Source organism: Aptenodytes patagonicus, chromosome 9, assembly GCF_965638725.1.
Source record: "Aptenodytes patagonicus chromosome 9, bAptPat1.pri.cur, whole genome shotgun sequence".
NCBI classification, from domain to species: domain Eukaryota; kingdom Metazoa; phylum Chordata; class Aves; order Sphenisciformes; family Spheniscidae; genus Aptenodytes; species Aptenodytes patagonicus.
Genome location: NC_134957.1, coordinates 20,359,158 through 20,384,322, shown reverse-complemented (window position 1 = coordinate 20,384,322; position 25,165 = coordinate 20,359,158). Strand labels below are relative to the sequence as shown.

General features: G+C 41.5%; 1 protein-coding gene across 1 annotated transcript in view; it reads left to right on the top strand.

Moving 5' to 3' along the window:
- The window catches only part of COL4A6 (collagen type IV alpha 6 chain), a 145,671-nt gene that overhangs the window by 82,685 nt on the left and 37,821 nt on the right, over positions 1-25,165 (top strand). Inside the window, exons 4-9 of the mRNA XM_076347367.1 lie at positions 11,848-11,982; positions 14,183-14,227; positions 20,054-20,170; positions 22,697-22,765; positions 24,273-24,308; positions 24,737-24,799. Coding sequence (XP_076203482.1) covers positions 11,848-11,982; positions 14,183-14,227; positions 20,054-20,170; positions 22,697-22,765; positions 24,273-24,308; positions 24,737-24,799 — 465 coding nt within the window. The remainder of the gene's footprint in view (positions 1-11,847; positions 11,983-14,182; positions 14,228-20,053; positions 20,171-22,696; positions 22,766-24,272; positions 24,309-24,736; positions 24,800-25,165) is intronic.

Below are 25,165 nucleotides of genomic sequence, written 5' to 3'. Positions count from 1 at the left end.
TCCCAGGGCAGTCTGGATCAGTCCATGGCAAATGGTGGGGCTGTGTTTCCACCCCTGGGGCAGTCGGTTCCAGGTGTACTAGAAGCCCCTCCAAGTGAAAGCAAACTATGGCCTGCACTCCACTGCCAAAGGGATTGAGAAGAACGTGTTAGCAATATCAATTGTGACAAACCACTTGGCTGCCTTTGACTCCAGTTTGTATTGAAGTTCTAGCATGTCTGGCACAGCAGCACTCAGCGGTGGTGTGACTTCATTTAGGCCACGATAGTCTACTGTTAGTCTCCACACTCCATTAGACTTTCTCACTGGCCATATGGGACTGTTAAAGGGTGAGTGAGTCTTGCTGATCACTCCTTGGCTCTCCAGTTGATGAATTAGCTCATGAATGGGAACCAAGGAGTCTCGGTTGGTGCAATATTGCCGCCAGTGCACTGTGGTGGTAGCGATTGGCACCTGTTGGTCTTCAACCTTCAGCAACCCCACAATAGAAGGGTCCTGTGAGAGACCGGGCAGGGTGGACAGCTGTTTAATTTCCTCCACCTCCAAGGCAGCTATACCAAAAGCCCACCGGTACCCTTTTGGGTCCTTGAAATACCCTCTCCTGAGGTAGTCGATGCCAAGGATGCACAGAGCCTCTGGGCCAGTCACAATGGGGTGCTTCTGCCACCCATTCCCAGTTAGACTCACTTCGGCTTCCAATACAGTTAGCTGTTGGGATCCCCCCGTCACCCCAGAAATACAGATGGGTTCTGCCCCTGTATAGCTTGATGGTATTAGGGTACACTGTGCACCGGTATCTGCTAGAGCCTTATACTTCTGTGGGTCTGATGTGCCAAGCCACTGAATCCACACAGTCCAGTAAATCTGGTTGTCCCTTTCCTCCCCCTGGCTGGAGGCAGGGCCCCTCTAGTCCTGATCATAGTATTTTTTACTCACTTCTTGTAAATGCGAATCAACAGTCCCTTCATTAAGACTGGAAGTAAAATCAGCCCTTCTGCTCTCTCTGGGGAACCACTCACTGGAAACTGGAGCAGCAATTTTCCTGGAAGGAACCCCCTTTTGTGATTGTTTTTCCTGGCAATTCACGTCCACATGCCTCTAGGGTCGAGGTAGATTTTTTCATCCCATGTCCTCATGTCCTCTCCGTGGTCATGTAGGTGAAACCACAGGGTGGCTCGTGGCGTGTATCCACTATATCCTCTCTCTTGAGCAGAGGGACACTTGCTCCTAATAGCTGAGATACTGGTCTGTACAGGTGTAGGACATATCCTCTTTGAATCGCTGGAACTCCCGGGACAGTTTCTCAGCTAACATGTCCGCCAGTTTCTCCACAGCTGAGATGCAGGCCCGTAGGGAGGAAGAGAGACTTTCTTCATATTGCCAGACTTGGCCAGCCAATTCATCCACCGTTTGTTCCTCTTCATCTTTCCAGGTCATTACTGTCAATGAGTTGGCATAAGATGATGGTGCGCTCCGTACAAACTTCCACCACATGGGTCGTGTGCACTTGACTTCATCTGGATCTTTGGATAACTGCTTGTTGTTCAGGTCATCATATATTACCTCCAGCACGGCGGTGGTGGTATCCCTCAGGTACTGGATACCTCTCTCCATGGTGGTCCACTTCCCTGGGTGACATATAACATCTTCCTTGAAGGAGTACCTTTCCTTCACGCCTGACAGGAGTCACCTCCAGAGGCTGAGGGCTTGTGCCCCTTTTCCAATCATTTTGTCAATGCCCCCTTCCCTGGAAAGGGATCCCAGCTGCTTGGCTTCTTTACCCTCTAATTCCAGGCTACTGGCCCCGTTATCCCAGCATCGGAGTAGCCAGGTGACAACATGCTCGCCTGGACGACAACTGAAATCTTTTCGCATATCTCGCAGCTCACTCAGGGATAGGGAGCAGGTAGTTACCATCTCATTTATGGGTTCTGCCTGTTCCTCTTCCTGTTCTTGTGATGGCTCTGGTTCATCTTCATCCCTTACTAAACGAGTTGGTTTTCTTGTGTATTTCTTCTTGTGTATAGGGGTGACTAATACCAGCAAGGGTTGGTTCTCTGGTTCAGCCACAGTGCCTGTTGCCAGGATTTGAGTAGCTGCAGTGCCTGTCGTGGGGGCTGGAGTAGTTGTGGTGCCTGTCACCAGGGTTTGAGTAGCTGCGGTGCCTGTCATGGGAGTTGGAGTGGTCACAGTGCCTGTCACCGGGGTTGGTGTAGCCACAGTGCCTGTCGCCGGGGTTGATCTCTGGATGGTATTCTTAAATAATTGTTTAACCTTAAACAAGACCTGAACCACATTCAGGAGACATAGCAATAGGACTGTGCTGGTTTGAACATCCCAAGGATATTCAAAATTCTCAAGAGCTGTTGTAACTAGCCTCAAGGAGAAAGGGAAGGTGAAGGAGCAGGGGAAAGTGTCCCCCCCCATCTCCCCCATAGATTGGTTCCTCGAGGAGAAAAGGTAAAAGGTATAATTATTAATAGTTTCCGAAAGGTGGCTCCTGAGGTACGGAGATGATGGCAATGCTGAGTACAAATACAGAAGTACAAATACAAAAATTAGTCTCATGACCAATAATTTTATCGTATCATAAACCAGTGTTACGCAGTGCAGCAAAATTATATCCTTGATCCAGCTCGCAGAGGTGATAGACAGCACAACAGGAAACATACAGCAAGTAAGGTGCTACATAACACAGCTTTGAGGGCAAGCACAACAACTTTGAAAGTAAATTAATCAACATTGTGACCAGTGACTGTTAAACTAGTATGATGAATGCTTATAACAAATTTGCTTTAACACGCTCTGGTCAGATCTGTTGTTATCTCAACCCTTCATGCCCCACATTGGGCGCCAAAAGGACTGTTGTGGTTTAACCCGGCAGGCAGCCGAACACCACTCACTCCCCCAGCTCCCCAGTGGGATGCGGGAGAGAATCGGGGGGGGGGGAAGTAAAATTCGTGGGTTGAGATAAAGACAGTTTGATAGGACAGAAAAGGAAGGGAAAATAATAATAATAATGATAAAAGAATATACAAAGCAAGTGATGCACAGTGCAACCGCTCACCACCCACCGACCGATGCCCAGCCAGTTCCTGAGCAGTGGTCACCCCTGCCCCGGCCAACTCCCCCCAGTTTCTATACTGAGCATGACGTTGTATGGTATGGAGTAGCCCTTTGGCCAGTTTGGGTCAGCTGTCCTGGCTGTGCCCCCTCCCAGCTTCTCGCTGGCAGGGCATGAGAAGCTGAAAAGTCCTTGACTAGTGTAAGCACTGCTTAGCAACAACTAAAACATCAGTGTGTTACCAACATTATTCTCATCCTAAATCCAAAACACAGCGCTGTACCAGCTACTAGAAGAAAATTAACTCTACTCCAGCTGAAACCAGGACAGGTGCTAGGGATTAGTGGAAGGGAAAATAACACAACACTGCATGTTCTTCTTTCCTCATGAGCCTGTAGAGGATCCCTGAAAATGTTGTGTGATGTAGGGTGTATCTTAAGGAGAGTCAGAAGCTGTGGTTTCATGGGCAGCAGTCCTGATGTGACTGCCTGTGAAGTCACTATGATTCAATATCAGTTTTCCCCAAGGGACTTGTCTATTAGCTATAATTAGTGTGGTATCTTCCTCAGAAATTAGGTAAAACCCCTTTAAATGGTTTGTGAAAAATAGCATGCTTGGTCTCAGCAAATTTGTTGGAGAGACAATATGTATACACATATATATTGTATATACATATATATACACATAGTACTTACTGCAAGGCCTGTAGCCAGGTGTGGCAAATTGTATAAGCTCAGTTAATAAACCCCAGTGTGTGTCTGAAGTTCATCCATATTGTTTGTCATGTGAAAAGCAACAGACAGAAACAATTAAAATATGAGAGAAAATTAAGTGATCCCATTTGATTGTCTGATTGAAACAAATCAGTTATTGAGTAAGAGACAACTTTAAACACGAAATGTAAAAGCAGACTGCGAAGTATTTCTGAGGACAATAAAAGTACTGCCTGCCAAAAGTAAGGATGGTAAGGCATGAAGAAGAAGGAAGCAAAGCGAAGCTGGCAGTAATTGTGGGCTGCCTTCCTTTGCAGGTCACACTTGCGTGTAGTATATCATTATGGGTTACTCAGGAATGAAGCAATTTTAATTATTCTTTTAATTCACACAATTTTCAGTAAACATGAAAACTAATTATAACCAGCTAGCTGATCCTTTGCTAGAGCAATAGTGATGTAGATATGTGCTGTTCTGTATCACCGTAAAAGGCTTTACTGGCCTGTAAGGGGCAAAAAATCATTGGCAGTAGAACCAGTGGCATCTGCAGATCAGTCTGGCTAGAGAAAAGCCCGGCAACCAAAGCCAGTAGAGTCAGGGGTTATGACCCTCGCCTTTCATTTGACCCGTCTCCTGTTTTGGGGACTGACTGCTGAGGAGCTGTCATCTGGTCATTTTCTACAGAGACGATTTCTGTGCACTCTGGGGAAAAAAATGCTTTGCATATGCTACCTTGTCTACTTTCCTGTGCAGCCATCAGGAAAATGGAAAGAAGTCCTAGAGAAACCCTGTGTTTTCTTCTGCAATAACTAATTCTTTTGTATTAAAATTCAGCTCGGGACTTGTGCTGCTGTCAAGAGATGCACACAATATTCAGAAGTGCCCTTTCCTCAGTTAAAGGCAGGAAAATGTTATGACAGCTGCTGTCCTATGTGACCAGGTCAGGGAACTGTAAAGGCTTTCTAAAACATTTTTTAGAGATTAGGCACCAAAGACTTGAGGGAGAGAAGATGAACTGAGTTTGCAAAAGACCATAAAATCTCATAAACCATTCAAACCTTTGGCTGTACTATGCTCTTTTGTTAAATGAAAACATGCTTAGTTCATAAGTAAATTGAAGTCAGTTAGACCTCACTTGCCGCAACGTTTTTGCTAAGATTTCATAATCGTGTAATCCATCCTTTCAATATAAGCCCTGTTTTTTGGAATGTTGATGAGTGTAATGTAATGCCAGAGCTCCATGAGGTGTGGGAGCGGTTCCTGCCTACTGTTACTCACCTCCTCCTTCATGCCTCATTTCCTCAGTTGCCTCTAAGTCAGGCTTAAACGCGTGCGTGATTTCAGAGAAGTAGTGCCAGTTGTCAGTCTCGTATACTGTCTACGTGAATTGCTCTCCATTTGTGTATGAACCTAGCGTTGCCCTTTCAATTTAAAATGCAAAAAGGCCCTAAAGATGCCAGTCAAGCTAGCAAAAAAATCTTTTGCTGTGGCAAGTAGCAAAAAGTTCATCTTAGATGACTATCACCTGAGCTCATGGCCAATTAGCTTAAACAAACAGTGGGTAAGCTGGGGATTCAGGGGTGATCACCTCTGCTGCGGTGATACTCTGGGACGCAGTTCATCAGTATCTAGTCTCTGCAAACCATGATAACTCTTTCACGCAGTTTCTGCTGAAATAAAGGCATAATTCTGAGTGATGATCGTGAAAAGGGCAAGTAAATGTCATTCAAATATATAGCGTAGCTCCTTAAAAATAAGCTTTAACTCATAATTTTCATACAACCGTTATTCATTTAATTGAAATACAACGTAAGTCATCACTACGCTTCATAAATCCTGCTGCTTGTTCTTTATTTTAAAAAATCCCCACGAATAATATCTTTATATTTCTATAGCGCCTGTCATTCTGTATGACGCTCAGTGTTACATGTGGATCCCCTTCTCTCTGGAGTGCAGCGCAGGAAGGCTGTCGCCTAGCTGGCGCATCTCTCGCACAGATGTTACAACCCACAAGTGACTTTCACTTACTTTCATGTTATCTGTTCTCTGTGGCCTGGAGCCTTTCCACGTGCTCTTACTTTCTTATCTAACTTGGACATTTCAGTACATCAAAGCAAAAATGCAATCTGAGTTAAAGTCATCCTTTTTGACTCACATTTTTTTTAAAAAGGTAGTTTCTTTAAAGGTTATGAAGTATAAAATGGAATAATTACTTAGATTTAACACTGAGTGACTCCTGGTATTGTCCGTGGTGGGGAAAAAGATGACAGTATGTGGTCTCTTTGTGTGCTATAAATAGAAATAGCAAATATGTGGAATTGATTGGATCAGGATGTTCCATGAAAGTTTTTAACTGGAAATTGAGCATGCTAAAGAACAAGTTTTTCAGAGATTTAAATATCCAATTTAAAAATAAAGATATTTAAAAATAAAGATTTTTTTTAAAAATGTCCAGGGTTTATACACAGTTCTATATTTATAATGTGGTAAAACTTCCATTGCAACTTTATTTATTTACTTATGTTGTACAGGATTCAGGAAGCAAATGGTTTATGGATTTAAATATCATCAATTTTTTAAGCAGTTTAAAAATAGGGTGTAAAACCATATATATATATGCACACACATTTTTTTATCACCTAGATTTTCTACTTGTGGTCACGTCCAGCCAGGCTTAGTGGAAATAACAGAAGTATTTTTTGAAAATGGAGTTTATCACATGAACTAAAATCGGAAATTATTATGAGAAACAGCCTGCAGTTGCTCATTACTACATTAAAAGATTGCTCCTGAGCTGACCAGAGCAGCCTTGACAGTCTGCAGTGTGAGCATGCCAAGCGCTGCTTCGCATAAACAGAAAACTTCTAAAATGGATTATGATATTAAGGAATTTCATGTGGTACAGGAATAATTTGTCTCTTTTCTTAAAAATAAATTTAAAAAAATTATTACCCTGATATCCTTCCTTAAAAAACAGAGAACAACAAAGAAAAAAACTATGAGATTTTTGGGAAGGTGCTGAATGAAGTAGGATTGTTGCACAGGATGTTTTTTCTGGTCCATTATTTCTGTGTGTATATACAGTTTTGTGTTTTCATCTCATGCTGTGTGGGTAAAGAGCTGTGTAGAGGAACAGTAAATTACATGACAGAAATAAAGAAGCCATTTTGAACAAGACTTTCTGTAAGTTTTTAGAAGAAAAACTGAAGAACAATTTTCTTTAAAAGTACAAAGCATTTTTCAGTAGGGAAAATAATTACTTACTCTGGAATGTGAGCAGGGCACTGGATACCTGACCTGTAATTTAGGAAAATAGTGAAGGGTTTTTAATCGGTAATTATTATTATTATAGTAGAACTGTGGGGCCCCAGTTGAGACCAGGGCTCTCTTATGCTAGGCACTGTCTAGCTAGCAAGAGATAACCACTGCCGCAGGAATCTTGCAGCAAAGGCAGGGCGGACCGAAGAGGAGAAGGGAGGAAATGGAGGTAGAAAGTAGAAGTGGTTAGCCCAAGGTCATGCTACTCACTAATGGACACTGCTGCCTTGCACCGGTAAGTCACCTACAGACACTTCATCCAAGTTCCACGTGAGTTGTGTGTCGCCTTTTGTAACGTGGCATCCCTGATCAGAGAGAATGGCCATGATTTAAATGGGTAATGACATTTGCCTGTGTGAAAGAGCATCTCGAAGGATCAGTCTCTTGTACAGGCTATCCTGTACAACATGGGAGTCGGGTATATAGATCTTCCGTGAAAGCTTCGGGCTAGATTCTGCTTAGTGTATGCAGTATACGAGAACGTACATTTTTAGGGCCATAATGACTTAATGGTTGGCTCTTTGGTTGCCTTAATGTAATCAAGTGAGTATAAGATGCTTCTGACTACAAAGCATTTGCTCGTGAAGTAAATCTTTGTCACTAGCAACTTTTTGTGTTGATAAAACATTGTTTATGGGGGAAATAATGGATGAAGAAATAGAGAGCGTGAATAAGACCCTTTTTTAAAATGTGGTCACTGAATTCTCATAGAGAAGGAACTATGTGTTAGTTTGAGAAAACATGAACATCTTTAAATTCAGTTGCTCTTTTCATACACTAGACCTTTATTTTGCTTAGAAAAATAATAATAATGCTTTTCTGCTTGAAATATGGCAGTCTGTGAATTTACTAGCTGAAGTAGGGATCATTAGTATTCTGCTTAGTTAACAGTCCTGCTAAACTTATCTCACTTTGTGAGTTCCAGTATCCTTTTTTGGTGATGAATCACTGAGCTAGTATTTGATAGGGAGTGAGGCTAGTAAAACTGTCCCCCAAGTAAGCAAGCACTTGTATTATTTTTTGTCCCTGAAATAAGGGACATGTCCGGTGGTTCTATACCACTGCCACGTGTGTTCCTTTGCACAGCGACAAATCAAATAGATTCACACTTTATTCTCCAAGCTCACAGAGGCAATGGGAAAAAAAAGAATGGTTGGAATTTGCAATGCTATGTGTAGCAGCTCTGCTTCAGTGGGCGAAAATTTATGTGGGGTATTGGAGTTGGCAAAAGGGGTAGGGACAATAGAGAAACTGCGATGCATTTGATTGTGTAGCAGTAGAGAGGCCCCATCATTACCCACCATACCGGCCTTTCCTCGTGACACCTTGGGATGCAGATGAATTAAAAGGGTGAGAGGAAGAAGGCACATGTTGCAGAACCGTTTCCATCTTGAAAGACACTGCCATCGAATTACATTTTCAGGCCATTTTGTTTTACTGCCTTCTGCAGTGTGGTGATTCCTATCCCAGCCATTTTTTCCTCTTGGTTGCCACACATTGAGAATGGTAACCTGAATGTCTGAGACATCTCTGTATTTTTAATGGTTTGCAATGGCAAGCACGTAACAGAGTTGCATATGACTCATATTGAACTTGTGGCACAAACGTGGTCAAAATCCTGAAATTATCTATGGTAACGCCATGGTATATCAAGAAATAATGCCATTTTTTACCAGCATCATATTCATTACAGAGAGACAGGCATCTCATTTAGTGCTGCTTGTGTAGTAAAAGCCTGGTGTACAAATATGTTTGAGAATGCAGGTCATGGTTTTCAAATATATGAAATTCTAGTGGGCATTTGAGAAAACATTCACAAGTCACAGTAATTTCATAGACTTTGTCCTTACTTGGTGTTACTAGTGTTCTATAATTTTAGTCTTTTTGAAGAACGGTTGTCATGCAGCCAGGAAACCAAAATGATACCATTTGTGTTAAGTACTAATGCCGTGTCTACAGGCTACTGGACTATATATATTGAACAATAAAGATTAAAAATAGGGAGCTCTGTTGATTCACTGTAGTTTCTGTTTGATGTAATCCACATTTTATGTTTAAGCTTGTCCTCACTGCTAAGAGGTGTTTTATTCTTTTTATCCTTTGGATAAGTAAAAGCAATCCTGATGCCAAAGCACAGTAAAGACTAGGCACTTAACTTTTTACTACAAGGTAAACCCATTGAGGTCAAACAGTAGTTCCACCTGGCATTGAACCCTGTAAGTTTACCTTGTGGTAAAACCTGAGTCTTCATTGTGCTTTTATCCTGGAATTGCTCCTGCACACCACAGTGCCTGCTCTTTATAATGCTTTTATCTTGTGACAGTTCATGGGAGTGCTACTGAGTGACAAAAAATGCTGCTTTTTTAGCAGTGGAGGCAAGTCCTTTGTTTCAGCATAGAAAACATGATTTCCATCCGCATAGACTTCAAAAGAAACAGTAGGAATTGTTGAGAGCCTGATTATCATGGCATAATCACATTATCAGAGAGATTAGAAGCACTTCACTGTGTCTTTATGGTTTAGTGACACTCTAAGGCACTGGACAAAATCTTCAAGTGCTGTTAAAATCTTTCTTGTAGGGCACTAAGGCAAAAGAGAGCTTTTTACCTATGGGCCCTGAAATCACAGAGAACACGTTTAGTTCTCCTGTGAGAGAGCTGCAGAACCAATGTGTAGCTGCAGAATGTGTAGTTACTGGTCTTTATTGTCTCATCTAGATAGATTTCTCAAAGTGACCTGCAGCAGAGCAGAACAAAAGCCTCCTAAAATTTTAATTCCTATCAGTTCCAGTCATTGTGAAACACTGTCATTAGCCAGGCAATCAAACTAATTGAATACAGAAGTGTTAGCAATTCAAACAAGTGAGGAATTCACAGTGTGTTTTCTCTAGAAACTTTGGTGGACTTTTGGAAGCTGTTGTTTTTGTGGGTGGTAGCTGGCTATAACAGTAACATGCCCATTTTTAGGGTATGTCTCTCCACTGCTGTGTTGCCTTGAGGTAAACAGTCCACAACCCATCTCTTGTAAGTGAGATGTTGCCTGAAAGACTCTGAATAGCTTGTGGCTATGGGAAATTAAAAAGTTAAAGCTGAGACTGAAAGTGAGAGCAAACCATGTGATTTTCATAACATGTTCCTTGTTGTGTACGGTTGCCAAGGACCACTGAAGATTTGGGCATTAATGTTATGATCTTATGGTTCACAATATAAAGGATTCCATTGATAATTAGCCCAGAGTGAAGAAAGCTAAAATTAATCAACAGAAAAGCCTTTTCAGATGGGAGTCTGTGCCTCTGGAAGTGCACAGTATGGACAGTGTCTAGACAGAAAAGGTATGAAATACAAAACATGCACTTGACCTCAGTTAAAAGGCCAGGATGAAACAATCACAACAGAAAGAGTGACGCGGGGGAATTGCTGCGCTTTAAAAGAAAACTGCCCCAGTAGTGAAGAAACATGGAATGTGGGACAAAATGTTTTAGCCTAAACAGGTACTAAAAATGATCCTGGAAAAAGAATTTTTAAAGCCAGTTACAGTTTGTTTCACTTTGCTTGATTATTAACATGTAAAAATGCATTTTTAAATTAACCGTAAAGTCTTTTACCTGCAAAGGCATGGAGTCAGGACTTTGTATGTCTCCAGCTGAGATTACTAAAACACTTGCAGCACGGAGCTGCATTCCTTCTGCTGTTTTAAGGAGTTGGGGAAATAGAAGGGAAACACACTACCGTGGACATGAGTGTAGAAGAGAGTTGAAAGGAGGAGGATTTTTATTTTTTTTTTTTAACTTCCTCCTCCATTCTCTATCTTTTAATGTAAGGCTTGATTCTTTCATGGATAGCTTCACGTAATCCACTGACTGTCTTACCAGTAGAAAGCATAGCCCTAAACTACCATTTTCTACTGATACTTTAGGACCTTAGGCTCTGTTGATCTCTTTCAGATTCTCTCAAAATGAACCAAATGAAAAGTACAAAAATGTTAACACAAAACTCTGTGTTAAGCATTCAGCTGCCAAGAGGCAGCTTCTGAGGCTAATAAAAAATCAGAGCACCTACAGCAAAATTTTTTAAACATTGGCTTGTTTCAGAAACAAGTACCAGACTACTCTGCCCATCCATGTAGTGATAGAACAATGAAAGTTCATCAATCACAGATGAATCTCTGCAGTTGTAGAAAAGGCTGCCATCTTCGGGCAATGCTCAGTCATTGCACCCTTTTTGTGCTCGAGAAATCAAAATCCACACCCCGACTATAAGGTAACCAGGAGAGCACAGTGGAATCGATCCCAATCTTGAGCCAACCATTGTACTAGTCTCAAATACTCTCAAGTGTGCTTTCTGACTGCGTGTGACCCATGCACTTCTTGCATCTTTTGTGTTCTCTTTTTGTTGTGCTTGATCTAAAGCATAAGCAAAATCTTTTTGCACTTTACAGCTTGGAAATAGAGATGCAAACTCAAGAAGAAGCAGCCAGTTTGATCTCAAAACACTGTTTTCTTCCCCTGTTCCTTCCTACAGCAATATGGGTAGTAATAAATCTTCCAGGAAAAAGGGGAGATTTCTTACTATTACTCATGACTTACCTGAAATAACCTCTAAAAACTCTTTATCTGAGAAGGTACAGGGAAAACTTTAGGATGTCCTAACTACGCTGAGAGGTATCATATTGCATTAAAGATTGAGTTGGATAGAATAATTGTAAAGGAGGTTGTGAACATGGTGCATTGACTTATTTTTTGTTGTATATTAGGGTCGACCAGGACCAATTGGGCTTCAAGGACCGATAGGTGCACCTGGATTTACTGGCCCAGAAGGTTTGCCGGGAGCAAAAGGTGAGAGAGGATCAGTGGGCCCCCCTGGACCAGCTGGACAGACAGGCGACAAGGTAGGCTCAACAGTGACTCTTCTGTCCCTGCAATAGATCTATGGCCTTGTATATAAATATTTTATATTTGTATATAAAATATATTTTTGAATGAATAAAGATAATCTTGGACTATCTGCCCAGGGGTAAGAACACAACAGCATTTCATTAGTATCTTTAGAGAATCCCCTGCTGTTATTTTTGAATGAGAATACAGTTCCTAAAGCTGCTGAACATTGTAGCCATCCTGGCGGATGAACCATAGCCAAATGAGTATTGCTGTTGCAAGTACTCTTTCACTTCACATGCCCAGGGATAGATGGGTGTTATTCACACTACATTCAGAGAGACCTGGAGCTGGTTCCTGCGTAGAAGATCCTGAGTTGGTGACTAGAAAAGCAAAAGGAATGGGTACTAAATGAAACCTTCAATTCAGTTTTGCAGGTGCAAAGTTATTTATAACGGAAAGAATATTATAAACTATGTCATATTAAATGGAATAACCCATAAGGCATCGGTGTCAATGAATGCAGTGTGCAAGAATGGGCAGAACAGCAAACGTAGATTAAATGTAGACATTAAATGTCTTAATGCCCTTAGGATCTGTTCTGCTGTCTCTTCTTAGGAAGGAAGTATCAAAAGGGGATTTTGAAGGTAGACAAAAGAATGAATGGAAGTATGAACAAATACTTTCAGTAATAAAGAGTGGATACATGTGGATAGTTCACCTTAAAGAAAGTTTACATTGTGCACCAGGCATGTGTTCGCATCATGAGTTTTGGGTTGCATGCAGAGGACTCATTGAGTCCCACCACATAGGCCAGAGCGGTGTATATGCTCCCGCCACATAGCCTGACAGAGGTTATGTAATGGATTATAAAATGGGGAAGTCTGACATTGTCTGATGCAAGGACTGGGATGAGATTCCTACTCTCATGCCTATGCAGCTGGACAAAAGGAATGTTTCAAGGACAACAGCTTGAAAGCTTAAAAGACAGAGGAAGTCCTGCGTGCCGTGCCTGGTTTCTAAAATCTGAAGGAAGTCTGGGACGTCAGGACAAGGGCTCGCATTCTGGGACTATCCCAGAGCATCTTACCAGTCTACTTGATGCAAGGCGCTCAGGTCATGTGCGCAAATAAGAAAAAGACAGATAGTTTACGTACCAGGACCTGCAGAACAGAGTTTGTCTTCCATGTTTTCCCAGCTACTGATAGGTGAGCTAGCTAGATGAAAACTAGCTCAATTGTACTTTCATATGCTGCGGTAACACCCTCTTCTCATTTAATATTAGTCAACACATTGGAGTTCTAGTCACCCTTTCTCATAAGACAAAGAACCAAGTAAACTGAAAACGATGACAATGAAAGTCATTGCTTCAGTGTTGCATTCATCTGAAAGGCAATGGAGGATTCAAAACAAGGACTGATATGAATGATGGCATTTTCATAATTCTAGCAGATAACACTGAAACGATTAAACGTGGATTTTGGACGACACAGAAACCCAGGATAGGAACTGGCCTTTAACAATTGGAACCAATTTCCTTTCACTGAAAAAGCCCTTATTTACTCCAGAACTGCTGTTTCTATCCATTGAAATGGATACATATGCAATACCAACATGCAATAAGATTCTATCTCTTTATCCCTCGTGGAAGCAATATACTTTACCTTTCCAAAGCAAGAGCAGTTTAGGCTGGATATTCTGCTTACACAGTCTGTTTTGCTACTATCCAGAGCAGAGCAGTAGAACCAACAAAGTGGTAATTACTTGCAACACAGCCAGGGGTGGTCTGAAGTTAATACAGTGGTCTGCATATCTCTGGGTGGTGCTATCCAAGTATAGACAGAAAAACCCGTAAGTCCAGTTGAAACTCTTGGAAGGTCAAGTGTGACACTGAGAGTTAAGCTTATACTGGATTGTTTATTTTCCTGGCATCTTGTTTTCCCCAGATGTGCAGTAGGAGATTATATTTTTACTTTAAATTGCCTGATTAAAACATTCCTGAAACACTCGTTTGGCATCCAGTCAAGCTCAGATACTCAGTTCCTATCTTCACGGACACCTGTGGTCAGAGAGAATCTGCATGAGATAGTTTGCTCCTTTTGGTTTTGAAAGCTAAAGTCCAAGACTGAAAGTGTTGGAGTGAAAAGTATCTCACAGGTAACTGAAATATACAGATTGATGAAGTGAAATATAACGTGTACTCTTTTTCTTCAGGGCCCAATGGGAGTTCCAGGATTTCAAGGCATAAACGGGATCCCAGTAAGTTTGCATATGTAAATATAAATCACCAGAATGTTAGTCACAACCAAAAGCACGTAAGCACAATGAGACTGTCCTAGCACATGTATAGTGTGTCCTGCAAGTGCTTGCTTCTCTCTGGAGGGAAATGGCAGTGTTTGTTAGCCTACCTGGTGATCCCATCCTGTTTTGTAAGAGGTTTGGATCCTATTATGGATGATAGGAAGTTGATACGTATCAGGAAGTGAGCCTGAGTTACATGGGGATCCACTGCCTCATTGATAAGCTTTTTTTTCAGCACCATGTTCTCTCAGCACCATGTCTGGAAAACACCGTATCATAAAATCATAGACTTACGGAATTGAAGGGACTTCAGTCAGTCAAACAGGCATGATCAGCTGTGCTTCAGATGATTTTTAGTATGTGTTTCCTAACCAATTCTTAAAACCTTGTAATGATGGAGACTTTAACTTCTCTGTTAGAAAAGTTTTGCTAATGCCTAACTTCAGTCTTTCTTTCTGCAGTTTAAACCTCTTAGTTCTCATCTTACTCATCATGGACACAGAGAGCAGATTGTTCCCTTTTACTTTGTAGTAGCCTTCTTGTATGTGATAACTGTTATCAGGTCTCCCTCAATCTTCTTTTGCTATGATGTGAATGAAAACAGTGATTAGAGCTGAGGCCCTCCAGAGAATCCTTGCTTCTCCACTAGGTGCTAGTTCTGGTTTAGATGGGAACCTTTCAGAAACCTGAGACAGGAAAGAGAGAATTGCTGCATTTTCCAGGTGATAGGGGTAGGTAACTACTTTCCCTGACCATCAGGAATTTTTCTGTTTGTTTGTTTCATTCTTTAGAACTTGAACATTCTAGTGACAGTTGTTTCCTTTACCATACAAAAAAATATGTGCCTAGAGTGTTTTGAGCAGCTTGCTTTTGCTTTGGTTTTCCCCAGTGATTTTTGCAAAGATGTCTTATGGACACTTTACATCAGGGGAGTTTTAGCTGGGCCAGCTTTAGAAGTTGCCCCAAACTTCCTTGCTCTCTCTACGCTGTTTAGCTCATCCTGCTTTCTCCTTCTGGTATTAGAATTCTTTTTCTTTTCTTGATGACATTTTTCCATCTTCTGTATCCTTGCGCCTTCAGACTATACTCATGCTCTTTCTCATCTTCCCTACTTCCTCAGCTGGCCAAGAGCTCCAACAGTTGAGCTGTGTTTTCTTACTTCCTATCAAAAACTGAATTGTTTTGATAGATTGGCTGAAAATGCACAGTTGGCCCTGTAAATGAGCTTGCTTGACTCCAGTTCCTTCCTGGCCCTTGTCCTTCTCTCCCCCTCTGCTCATCCTTGCCTGTTTTCTCTCCTGCTCTACTCCCTTGTTACTATTTTTCTCTTTTCCCACCAGCCAACTCTCTAGCTCTGAAGAGAACAAGCTGTTCCCATAATACTTAATTTAATTGAACACACTGTGGGAACATGCTGTTCTCAGGGTATTTTTTCAGATGAGGATCTGGAGAAAGGGGATTCCCAACAATGAGGGGAGGCAAAGATAGAGCAACAGCCATTGCCAGGTAGTTGGCAGCAACAGGCATTCCAAGGAGAGAATAGGGGAGGTAGATGAGAGGATTCAAAGCCTCCTGCATATGCAGATCTACTCTGTCTGCTTTACAGTATTCTGCAGGTGCGCGAATGGGAAAGAGGCAGATTTTGCTGCTCGTGAACAGCAGAGCTCACCACTGTGGCTCTTCTGTGCCACAACTGCAGGACATAAAAAGGGGGAAGGGAAACTAGTTTGTACTGTTTACATTCTAGCCATTGAGATAAATACTTCCATTCTAGGTTGAAAATAGCAACCACCACTGCTTAAGCAAATATTTATACTTTTGCCAGTTGCATTTCAGGATAGGGAGTAGCTTAGGTTTGTTGTGAAATGTATACAAACACATGCACATTATATGAATGTGTGAAATGCAGAGCAAAGGAGAGAGAGCATGTGTGTGCTGATACATGTAAAAGAGAAGTGAAAATATATTACTATCTCTGCATAAGAATTAACATCTAAATATGAGGAGAGATTCTTTGTAGTATGCAGGTATGTTAGCGTGGGCAGGTATATTTTAGTCACGGCCAAAGGGCTGCAAGGCTGTGATTCAGAGGGGAATCCCACTATTGACCTTAAGGGAAGCGGTGTTCCACAGAGTTCCCTTGAGGAATGCTGGTGGCAAGTAAATCATGTTGTTGCAGCTGGCCTGACTAATCCCTTTAACCTAGTAAATACAGCAGCTACATGTGTTTATTGCTAGCCTTTTGTGTCACGCTGTAGAAGAAACCCTCAAATCCTTAGCCCTACTCAGGAAGTTTATTTTTTCCTATAGGACAAGATTCAAGGACATCTCCAGCAAAGGCTGGAACTGGAGCTGGGAGATGTATATAGCTTTCCATGAACTGTCCAAGGAGTTCTAGAAGGAAGTATTTCTATGAGAAGTGAGCCCTTGTCTGTACCATGAAAGCTAGAGCTACAAGGAAAGGCAAGGTTCTCTATTCTGTGACGCTCCTAGAGGAAACACAAGCACTTGGCAATGGCTGTAAAAAGGCTACTTTGCTGTAGCAACCCATGAAACTGCTTATTCAGTTAGTTTTGTGTTCACCCTTAATTGCATTTTTTTCCCTGTTTTTAAATATTTGTTGAGCTCTCCTGTTGGGATCGCCTTTGTGCTGTTGGATTTAGAAAGAGGCCCCTTAGGATCACAGTTGTAGTGTATGAGCAAGAGTCAGATAAAGCAAGGGCCTAGATGAACAGTTCAAGTTTTCTTATCTGTTGCACAGGGAATGTCTCCTCTTGTGAGAACAGAGAGCACAAGTGATCTCTCCAGCCTGTATTTTAACTCACGTCTGTAAACTAGTCACCCTGCCATGTATAAGTAAAGCCTGTAAAAGTCTTCTGCCTTAGTCAATTGAGGTGCTTGTGTTGAATTGGTACATCTACCAAAACAGGAATTAGAGGAGGTGAGAGCAGTGAAACTATTAACCACTGTTTTTCAGATCAAAACAGCTCTTTAAATCAGTATTTTAAATCCCTGGGGAAAAGGTTCATTTAAGCCAGAACTTTACAACTCTCAAGGAAGTCAGTTATGGGTGCTCGGTATCTCCTCAGGTAAGGTTCTTAAAACAAAACATTGTGAACTCTGATAGCAGATTAGCTAGAAAGTAGTAAATCCTATGGATTTTTTTTCCTAAAGCAGAAGAGACAGCATGTGTATGCGTGTGCGTCTGTGCCAGTCTGTGTCATGCTTTGGCTCAGAACCACAGACATGGATGCCATGGGATTAAGTGACAGGGCCACAGATTTATTTAATTGAGAAATCACTGTCGTCAGCATACTTTATGTCCTCTCTTTGTGAGCCCTTCTCACATATTAAGAGGATACCAAAATCCTTTGGGCCACTTACAGACTGTGTTAGTCCAAGAGTTAGGAGATCTCACCCAAAGCGTTTCCCAAGACATGAGGCCACCAGTCAGCTGCCTGCCATGGGCTGGCTCTTGGCCAGCACTAAAGGCTTAGCAGCTTGGCTCCCTGTTGTCTAGCTCTGAGGGGCAGATGTTGGCTGTTCAGCTTCACTAAACCCTGCAGCTGGTCACCTTATGTTGTAACCAGATACATGTGCACTTGTCCCACGTAGCTTCTGGTTTTGTTGATGCTGTAAACGAAGTGAAAGACCTGGTAGACATTGACCACCCTGGCCTCCCTCTGCAGTCCCAGCCTGTCCCGTCAGAGGCTTGCTGCTCTTGGCTATGACATCCCGCATGGATGGAGGAGGGTGGGTTGCCACTGATTTGTTCCAGCTTTGGGAACCAAATGAAGTAATTTCTAAGAGACAAATACAAGTGGCAATAAAGTGGTGCTTCAGCCTTCTCCTGTCGCTTTACCAGGGCCTGGCAAGTCCCTGCTTGCACACCACATGTGGGTGTTTTGACAAATAGACTTTAATCATCACGGCAACTGGTACTATGTATGCAGTGGTGCCTGATGCTAATGCTTTGGGATTACTTCATTCCATGTCCTGAGGCCTTGTTTAATCTCAAATTTATACTTGTCTGGGTGAGCTGCCTTGATCCTGTAGTGGAGACACGCTTTACGTTCAGTTTGCACATTATTGACTGACAGAGAGCAGATCTGGGCTCTCTCCCCTTCTCTCCATTTTGTTGGCACAAATCGCAATGCAGTTGCCAAATGAGCTGGACCAAGGAACTCACCTGGCTGAAAATTAACCCCATTAAGAAACAGAACAGTTATTTCTCTGCTGTGTTGTTTTCCTGCTCTGACTCACCTATTCTGCCTGTGCTTATGCCAGCACAGGGAAGAGGTAGGTGTGAGTAAGCAGGAGTGTGCGATGGCCCCCCTGGCAGCAGCTGAGACCAGTGATCAGCTTGAGTATTTACATAATTATGGCCTAAGTTGCTCTGCATCCTTGGGAAAGTCACTCTGCTACTGTGTGCCCCCAGCTTCTCATCCAGAAAATGAAGATTATAGCATTCCCACATTTTTGCAAGGCATTTTAAGATCCTTAGATAAAAGGCTTTACATTATTGCAAAGTTCTCATAGAGTTTGGTCAGAGCATATGCTATTGGCTTGGACTGGGAAGACCTTTAGCAACACAAATGTGTTTTGTTTTAAGTGTCAGGCATGAAGGATTGTTAATGTTCTGCTTTATCTCCATTTTATCCATGTTTATTTTTTTACTTTCCTAGTGTGAGTCATAACTTGTTTAATGCCATATCTTAAGGATGAATCTTTGGGATCAAACAAAAGTACTTTTGGGATGAGTCAAGATCAGGGTGTACAGAGGGGAGGGAGAGAACTGACAGTTACTGATACTATCTCCATAAGTTTCTTTTTTCCTCCTGCCACAAAACACTGTCTTTGAGCGCCACAGAACTCATTTCTATGAAAAGGAGGATAGAATAAGGAGCTGCTTGAAACCTGGGTAGTGTGACTGACAGTTCTGCCTTTCTGTGTTTTGCCTACACATACCCATATGACACTGAAGAAAAAGTAACTAAAGTCTCAAACTTTGATCTCCTTTGCACCAGTACCATGCTGAGTAAACTCCAGTCAAATTAATAGAGCTATACCAGGGCAAAAGAAGTGTGAAACCAGAATTAGGTACAATTATATTCTACCCTGCTTGATTAATAATTGACCATTACAAATACTTTCTTTTAAATGCTGTTAGTTTAATTAGGTCTTTCTCCCAGTTGCTTTGCCTAAGGTTTTAAGTTTAATACAACAAGAAAAGCTGTTTTGCTTGAATGGCCTGATGTTGGAGCTGTAACATCTGTTGAACTATTAAAGGAAAGAATCCACACTGGAGAGGAAGAGAAGTCACTGAAACTTTAAGCAGATTGGAATTATAAATGCTCAGTATTGTTGAGTCTGCCTCTGCCCTTGTTTTTTTTTACATGAGCAACTTCCATTCCTGGTGTCAGGTGCACCCTTGCGTGCTGTTTTACTGTGTTACATGCCATATATTTCAGACTGCTGTGGGATGAGTATTGCCCTTTTGGGACCTACTCATGCACAAGTTATGTACTTCAGAAAATTATCCCTTGGAGAAAAAGGTAGTTAAATGAATGCAGCTAATGTTCTAGGATTTAAGCTTTGGGGAGGATAAACAATGCTGGCCAAAGAAGCTAGTTCTGCTGCAGTTGCCATACACTGAACTTGAGTGGGAGTTGTGCGTTTCTTTTGTTTTGTGTTGCCATTTGGAAGATATCAGTTTTCTGGGGACGGTATTACTAAAAAATAATGCATCCTGTCAGTCATTATCTCTTTTTTCCCTTTACACAGGGTCACCCTGGGCAATCTGGACCTAGAGGTCTGCCTGGCCTCGATGGCTGCAATGGTACCACTGGGAGTCCTGGCGTTTCTGGATCAGATGGGTTTCCTGGCCTACCTGGGCTGCCTGTACGTCCCAACTCAAATATGGTGTTTTGCAGTCACTAAGCCAGGATTTGCTTTTCATGCCGTTGTTGGAAAAGTAACACCCAAGTACTTAGGAAGAACCCTAATAACCCTGTTTATTAGCATTGTTAGAGCTCAGTATCATTTTCTTACTGAAATTCCACTCTGAGGATAAAATGAAGATCCTGTGAATTCAGTATGCTCCCACACCAAGTTATACCATTGTCACTGACAGTATTCAAGCTAACTCAGCAGAAACCATGATAAAGTTTTTAAGAACGATGAAGTGTCAAACATCTTCCACCTGGCATGTTTCAAGTTAGTGGATGCTGATTCAGGAAAGGCGATTATCCCATGTTCAAATCTATGCATCAAATATTGGATGCCTTCGTTCAGGTCTTAAGATAGCCAAAAGCTTCAGTCTCACTGAGTGTCAATAGGATTTACTTTCCGGGGTATGTGTTTTACTTTTGAAAACACTTTTCTACCAGGTTGGAGTTTTATCTAGCCTGCATTGGACGCCTTGAAGTTAGGTGTCTAATCTATTCATCTGGACTACCCTCTTACAGAGAGTGGTACTTGCGAGAGCACTTCTCCCCTTCTACCTTTCAGTATGAATTGTCTTTGGAGATACCCATTTTTCTGCATTCACTGTAGAGGAAGTGAAGGTAGCTGGGTCACGCTCTACGCTCTGTTTTAAGTGGGTAGGATTAGTTATAAGAACTCCGCTCTTAGATGCTTTTGGGAATTATAGTCTTTTATAAAAGTACATGGTTATTTTTCAAGTGTAAGCAAAAAATAATTGTCTTGATATTAAAATATTTGACAAATATTTGAATATTTGTTCGCATTCGAAGCCTGATCTTACAAACGCATATCATGTAACTAATCATACATGTAATGGAACTCCTTTGCACGTATACATGAAGAAGAGGAAGAAAATACAGCTGGAGGATGTAAATAATGCCATTTGTTTCAACATTTCTAAACTGTGCTAAGACATCTTTACATGTCATCCAGACTTGAAATTCATATGATGTTGAAAAATACTGAAGCAACAAGATCAAATTAAAGTACTGTTTTCTGAAGTAACTGATTTACTCATACCTGCTGCTCAAATTTCTATTTTGTAATGCTTGTAGGATTACATTTTTGGCAAGGAAAGCTGCTTGGATCAGCCAACCCCTCTCAAATTAAGTTGGCAATTAAATGAAATCACCTCAGATAAATTGGATGGGATGATCAAGATTAAAATAAATTTGGTAAATCTAGAATTATAATGGCAGCTTTTGCAGAAGATTCATGCAGTCTAGCAGTTTTTTCTCTCATTGATTCTAAACAAAATTCGGTGATTTACAGTTATAAACAAGAGATAGAATCATAGAATGGTTTGGGTTGGAAGGAACCCTAAAGATCATCTAGTTCCAACCCCCCTGCCATGGGCAGGGACACCTTCCACTAGATCAGGTTGCTCAGAGCCCCATCCAGCCTGGCCTTGAATGTTTCCAGGGAGGGGGCATCCACAACTTCTCTGGGCAACCTGTGCCAGTGTCTCGCCACCCCCACAGTAAAGAATTTCTTCCTAATATCTAATCTAAATCTACCCTCTTTCAGTTTAAAACCATTACCCCTCATCCTATCACTACACTCCCTGATAAAGAGTTCCTCCCCATCTTTCCTGTAGGCCCCCTTTAAGTACTGGAAGGTCTCTATGAGGTCTCCCCAGAGCCTTCTCTTCTCTAGGCTAAACAACCCCAACTCTCTCAGTCTGTCCTCGTAGGGGAGGTGCTCCAGCCCCTCGATCATCTTCGTGGCCCTCCTCTGTACCTGCTCCAACAGGTCCGTGTCTTTCTTATGCTGAGGGCTCCAGAGCTGAACACAGTACTCGAGGTGGGGTCTCACCAGAGCAGAGTAGAGGGGCAGAATCCCCTCCCTCAACCTGCTGGCCACGCTGCTTTGGATGCAGCCCAGGATACGATTGGCTTTCTGGGCTGCGAGCGCACATTGCCGGCTCATGTCCAGCTTTTCATCCACCAGTACCCCCAGGTCCTTCTCAGCAGGGCTGCTCTCAATCCACTCATCACCCAGCCTGAATCCATGTTTGGGATTGCCCCGACCCAGGTGCAGGACCTTGCACTTGGCCTTATTGAACTTCATGAGGTTCGCGTAGGCCCACCTCTCTAGCCTGTAAAGGTCCCTCTGGATGGCGTGATATGAACAGGAGGGTTACACCATGTCAAACAGACTCAAATAGGATCTTAAAAGTTGTTGAAGGCCTAAAATAAAAGGGAAATGTAATATAAATGGGAGAATACCAGAGAAAATGTTTGCAGAACCTTGTTTTTCTAAAGCCGCAGGAAGTCTTAAGTTCTCATAATACCACAGCTTCTTTGACAAAGCTGCGGTGGTACTTTTGCAGTTTACTGGAGCCAGGAGTTTGCCTTGTTCATTACGCTGAATATAAATTCTTTCAAAACTAAATCAATATATTTTCCAGAAATTTATTTTTTACTTTTTTTTTTTAATCAGGGTCGTCCTGGCCCAAAAGGCCTTAAAGGAGAACCTGTTTTCGCTCAAGGCAGTCTTAAAGGAATGAAGGTAAGGCTTGTCATCACATAGGAGAAAATGCAGTACAAGAAACACTTTGATGTCCTACAGGTTGCAGGGCTGATGCCGCAGGTTAGATTGCTCACTATGTTAGACGTGGGTATCCTGGGTATGTCTGAATGCAGAGCTGTGAAAAAGGCCTTATAATAACTTCATTAATGACAACACCGAATACTCTCAGAACTTGGAATTGCTTGGTCTTTGCAGAGATCTGGTTCATCCCATACTGGGATGCTGGGACATTGCTCATCCTGTTACTGTTCAGTGTAGTTGCTGGTCCTTCACTTGTCTCTGGAGAGCTAGCACCATTCGTTTGTGGTGTCAAACTATGGATGTGAGGAATTTCTTGTAAGCTTATACTGACTTATATGAGGTAGCATGTGGGTTTTTAGATGCAGATGTAGCAAAGGAGGGGCCCTTCACCTACACTCGGAACTTTTCTGTAACTGACATCTTTGCATGTGCCAGGTCTGTTGAAATAACAGCTCAGGAAACTCGCAAGTGCATGTTAAGATTTCTACTGTGAGATCCCTGCTGCCTCCCAGTGTTTTTTATACTGGGAGGTACTAGTAAGTAATCAGTCATATTCTCGGTTTAAATACATGAATATCATATCCCACTCATAGTATTCCATCCTTTGCCACTGTGGTCAGGTTAATACTCTCTCTATTTAATAAGGACCTCGCCCTGAAATGTCTGTATCAAGTCTGTAATTTTATTTCCTGTACAGAAAATACAAACTATGGATAGACAATTTCAGTTTATTTTTCAGAACAGTGAATAGGTTCTTGAATATGCTCACGTAAAAGATTTGGTTCTTTGTTGCCTTGAAACAAACACTCACCAGCTTACCATGGTTTTGATTTTTGCCAGAAGTACTAGGTTTGGAATAAATCTACAAAGGATTCAGTACCTCCTGTGGTACTGAATTCAGCAATATTTAGCAGCCTTATGCTTCATTAAATATTGAAAATACTAAGAAATTTATTCTGTCCTGTAAGGCCCCTCACACTGACTTTGTTGGTCAAAATTAAGAACTTTTCTAAAATTCTACCTGCATTATATACACTCATAAGTTGGTAAAAGTTAAATAGATCTTTCTTTATTTACTTCATTATTTATGGGAAATACAGGTAATTTGATATAATAATGATACGCTTTTACATGATGAAAGTTTTCTAATGAAATGAATGTTTTGTAGTGAAAGTTTTTATATTGTCTTTTCCAGTGTTTTTTACAATTAATACAAATTTTTTTTCATGCCACTTTCAGTTCTCTTGTTCCCCATAAATAAAATGGTTGTAATTTCTCCAGAGTTTTAGAATCTCTCCATTACACAATTTAAATATGGAAGCACAGGTGTCAAAATATTTTCCCATCTACACTTGATCTAATACTAACTAACAGCAAATATTTCTATTTATACAAAAGTTAACATTCCTTATAGTTTGTTGCAATAACGTAGTGTAATTTTTACTCATGCTTTTATAATTTTTAGGGAGAAAACGGTCTTCCCGGATTGGATGGAATTTCTGTAAGTTACTTAATTTGGGGAATAATGATTTTCAAGAATATTAAGTAGGTAATTTTTCTTGTATTGGTTCTCAAGAACACTTTTCAAATTAGCGGGTCATATATTTACACGTGTGATACCAGTAGTATGAGCAATTCCAGCCTTGGAATGGTGTGAGTGGATCCACATTATGGTAGAGGAAGTCAGATTTTTGCTATTATCTGTTCTGTTTTTCCTTTTTCAAATCAAACTCCTTTCTACCATTGAACTCTGTAACTTCGATTTTCAAAATACATCTAATAATATGAAATGGATTGTTACAGTATTTAAATTGGCATATTTAATTAGGGGATATTACTTAATGTGTCCTGAGACTCACTTTGTCTTTGGTTGGGGTTTGATGGGGTAGGTGCTACACATTCTGTATTTGTCCTATGTTGTTCTTATAGGGCCCAAAAGGTTTTCCAGGTCCAATAGGTTCTGCAGGCCCTATAGGATTACCAGGTTTGCAGGTAAGAGACCTCAACTGTTGAACTTGTTGATAGAACAGTTCAAAATGTTGGCAGTTTTCCCTCCTTGTCTGTACTTGTGTCATGACAATGAGCAGAAGGGTGTGTGCATCTAAAAGGACTGAGCACAGCTGACTTCAAGCATAGAATACTTGAACTTAGATAGTTTAATCTAATCACAAGAGGGAAGGCTCCTCTCTGGAGCAGTGTTCAGAGCAGCAATCATGAATAAGCGCTCCAGCAAAGCCCTAGAGTGCTGTCTACAAACACTACATTATATTATTCTGAGCACTTCTTCGTCTCGGGACTAGAGGGAATATGCTGACCTTTGCATGTTTGGAGCCTTTGTCGTCATGAAATATGCTAAAG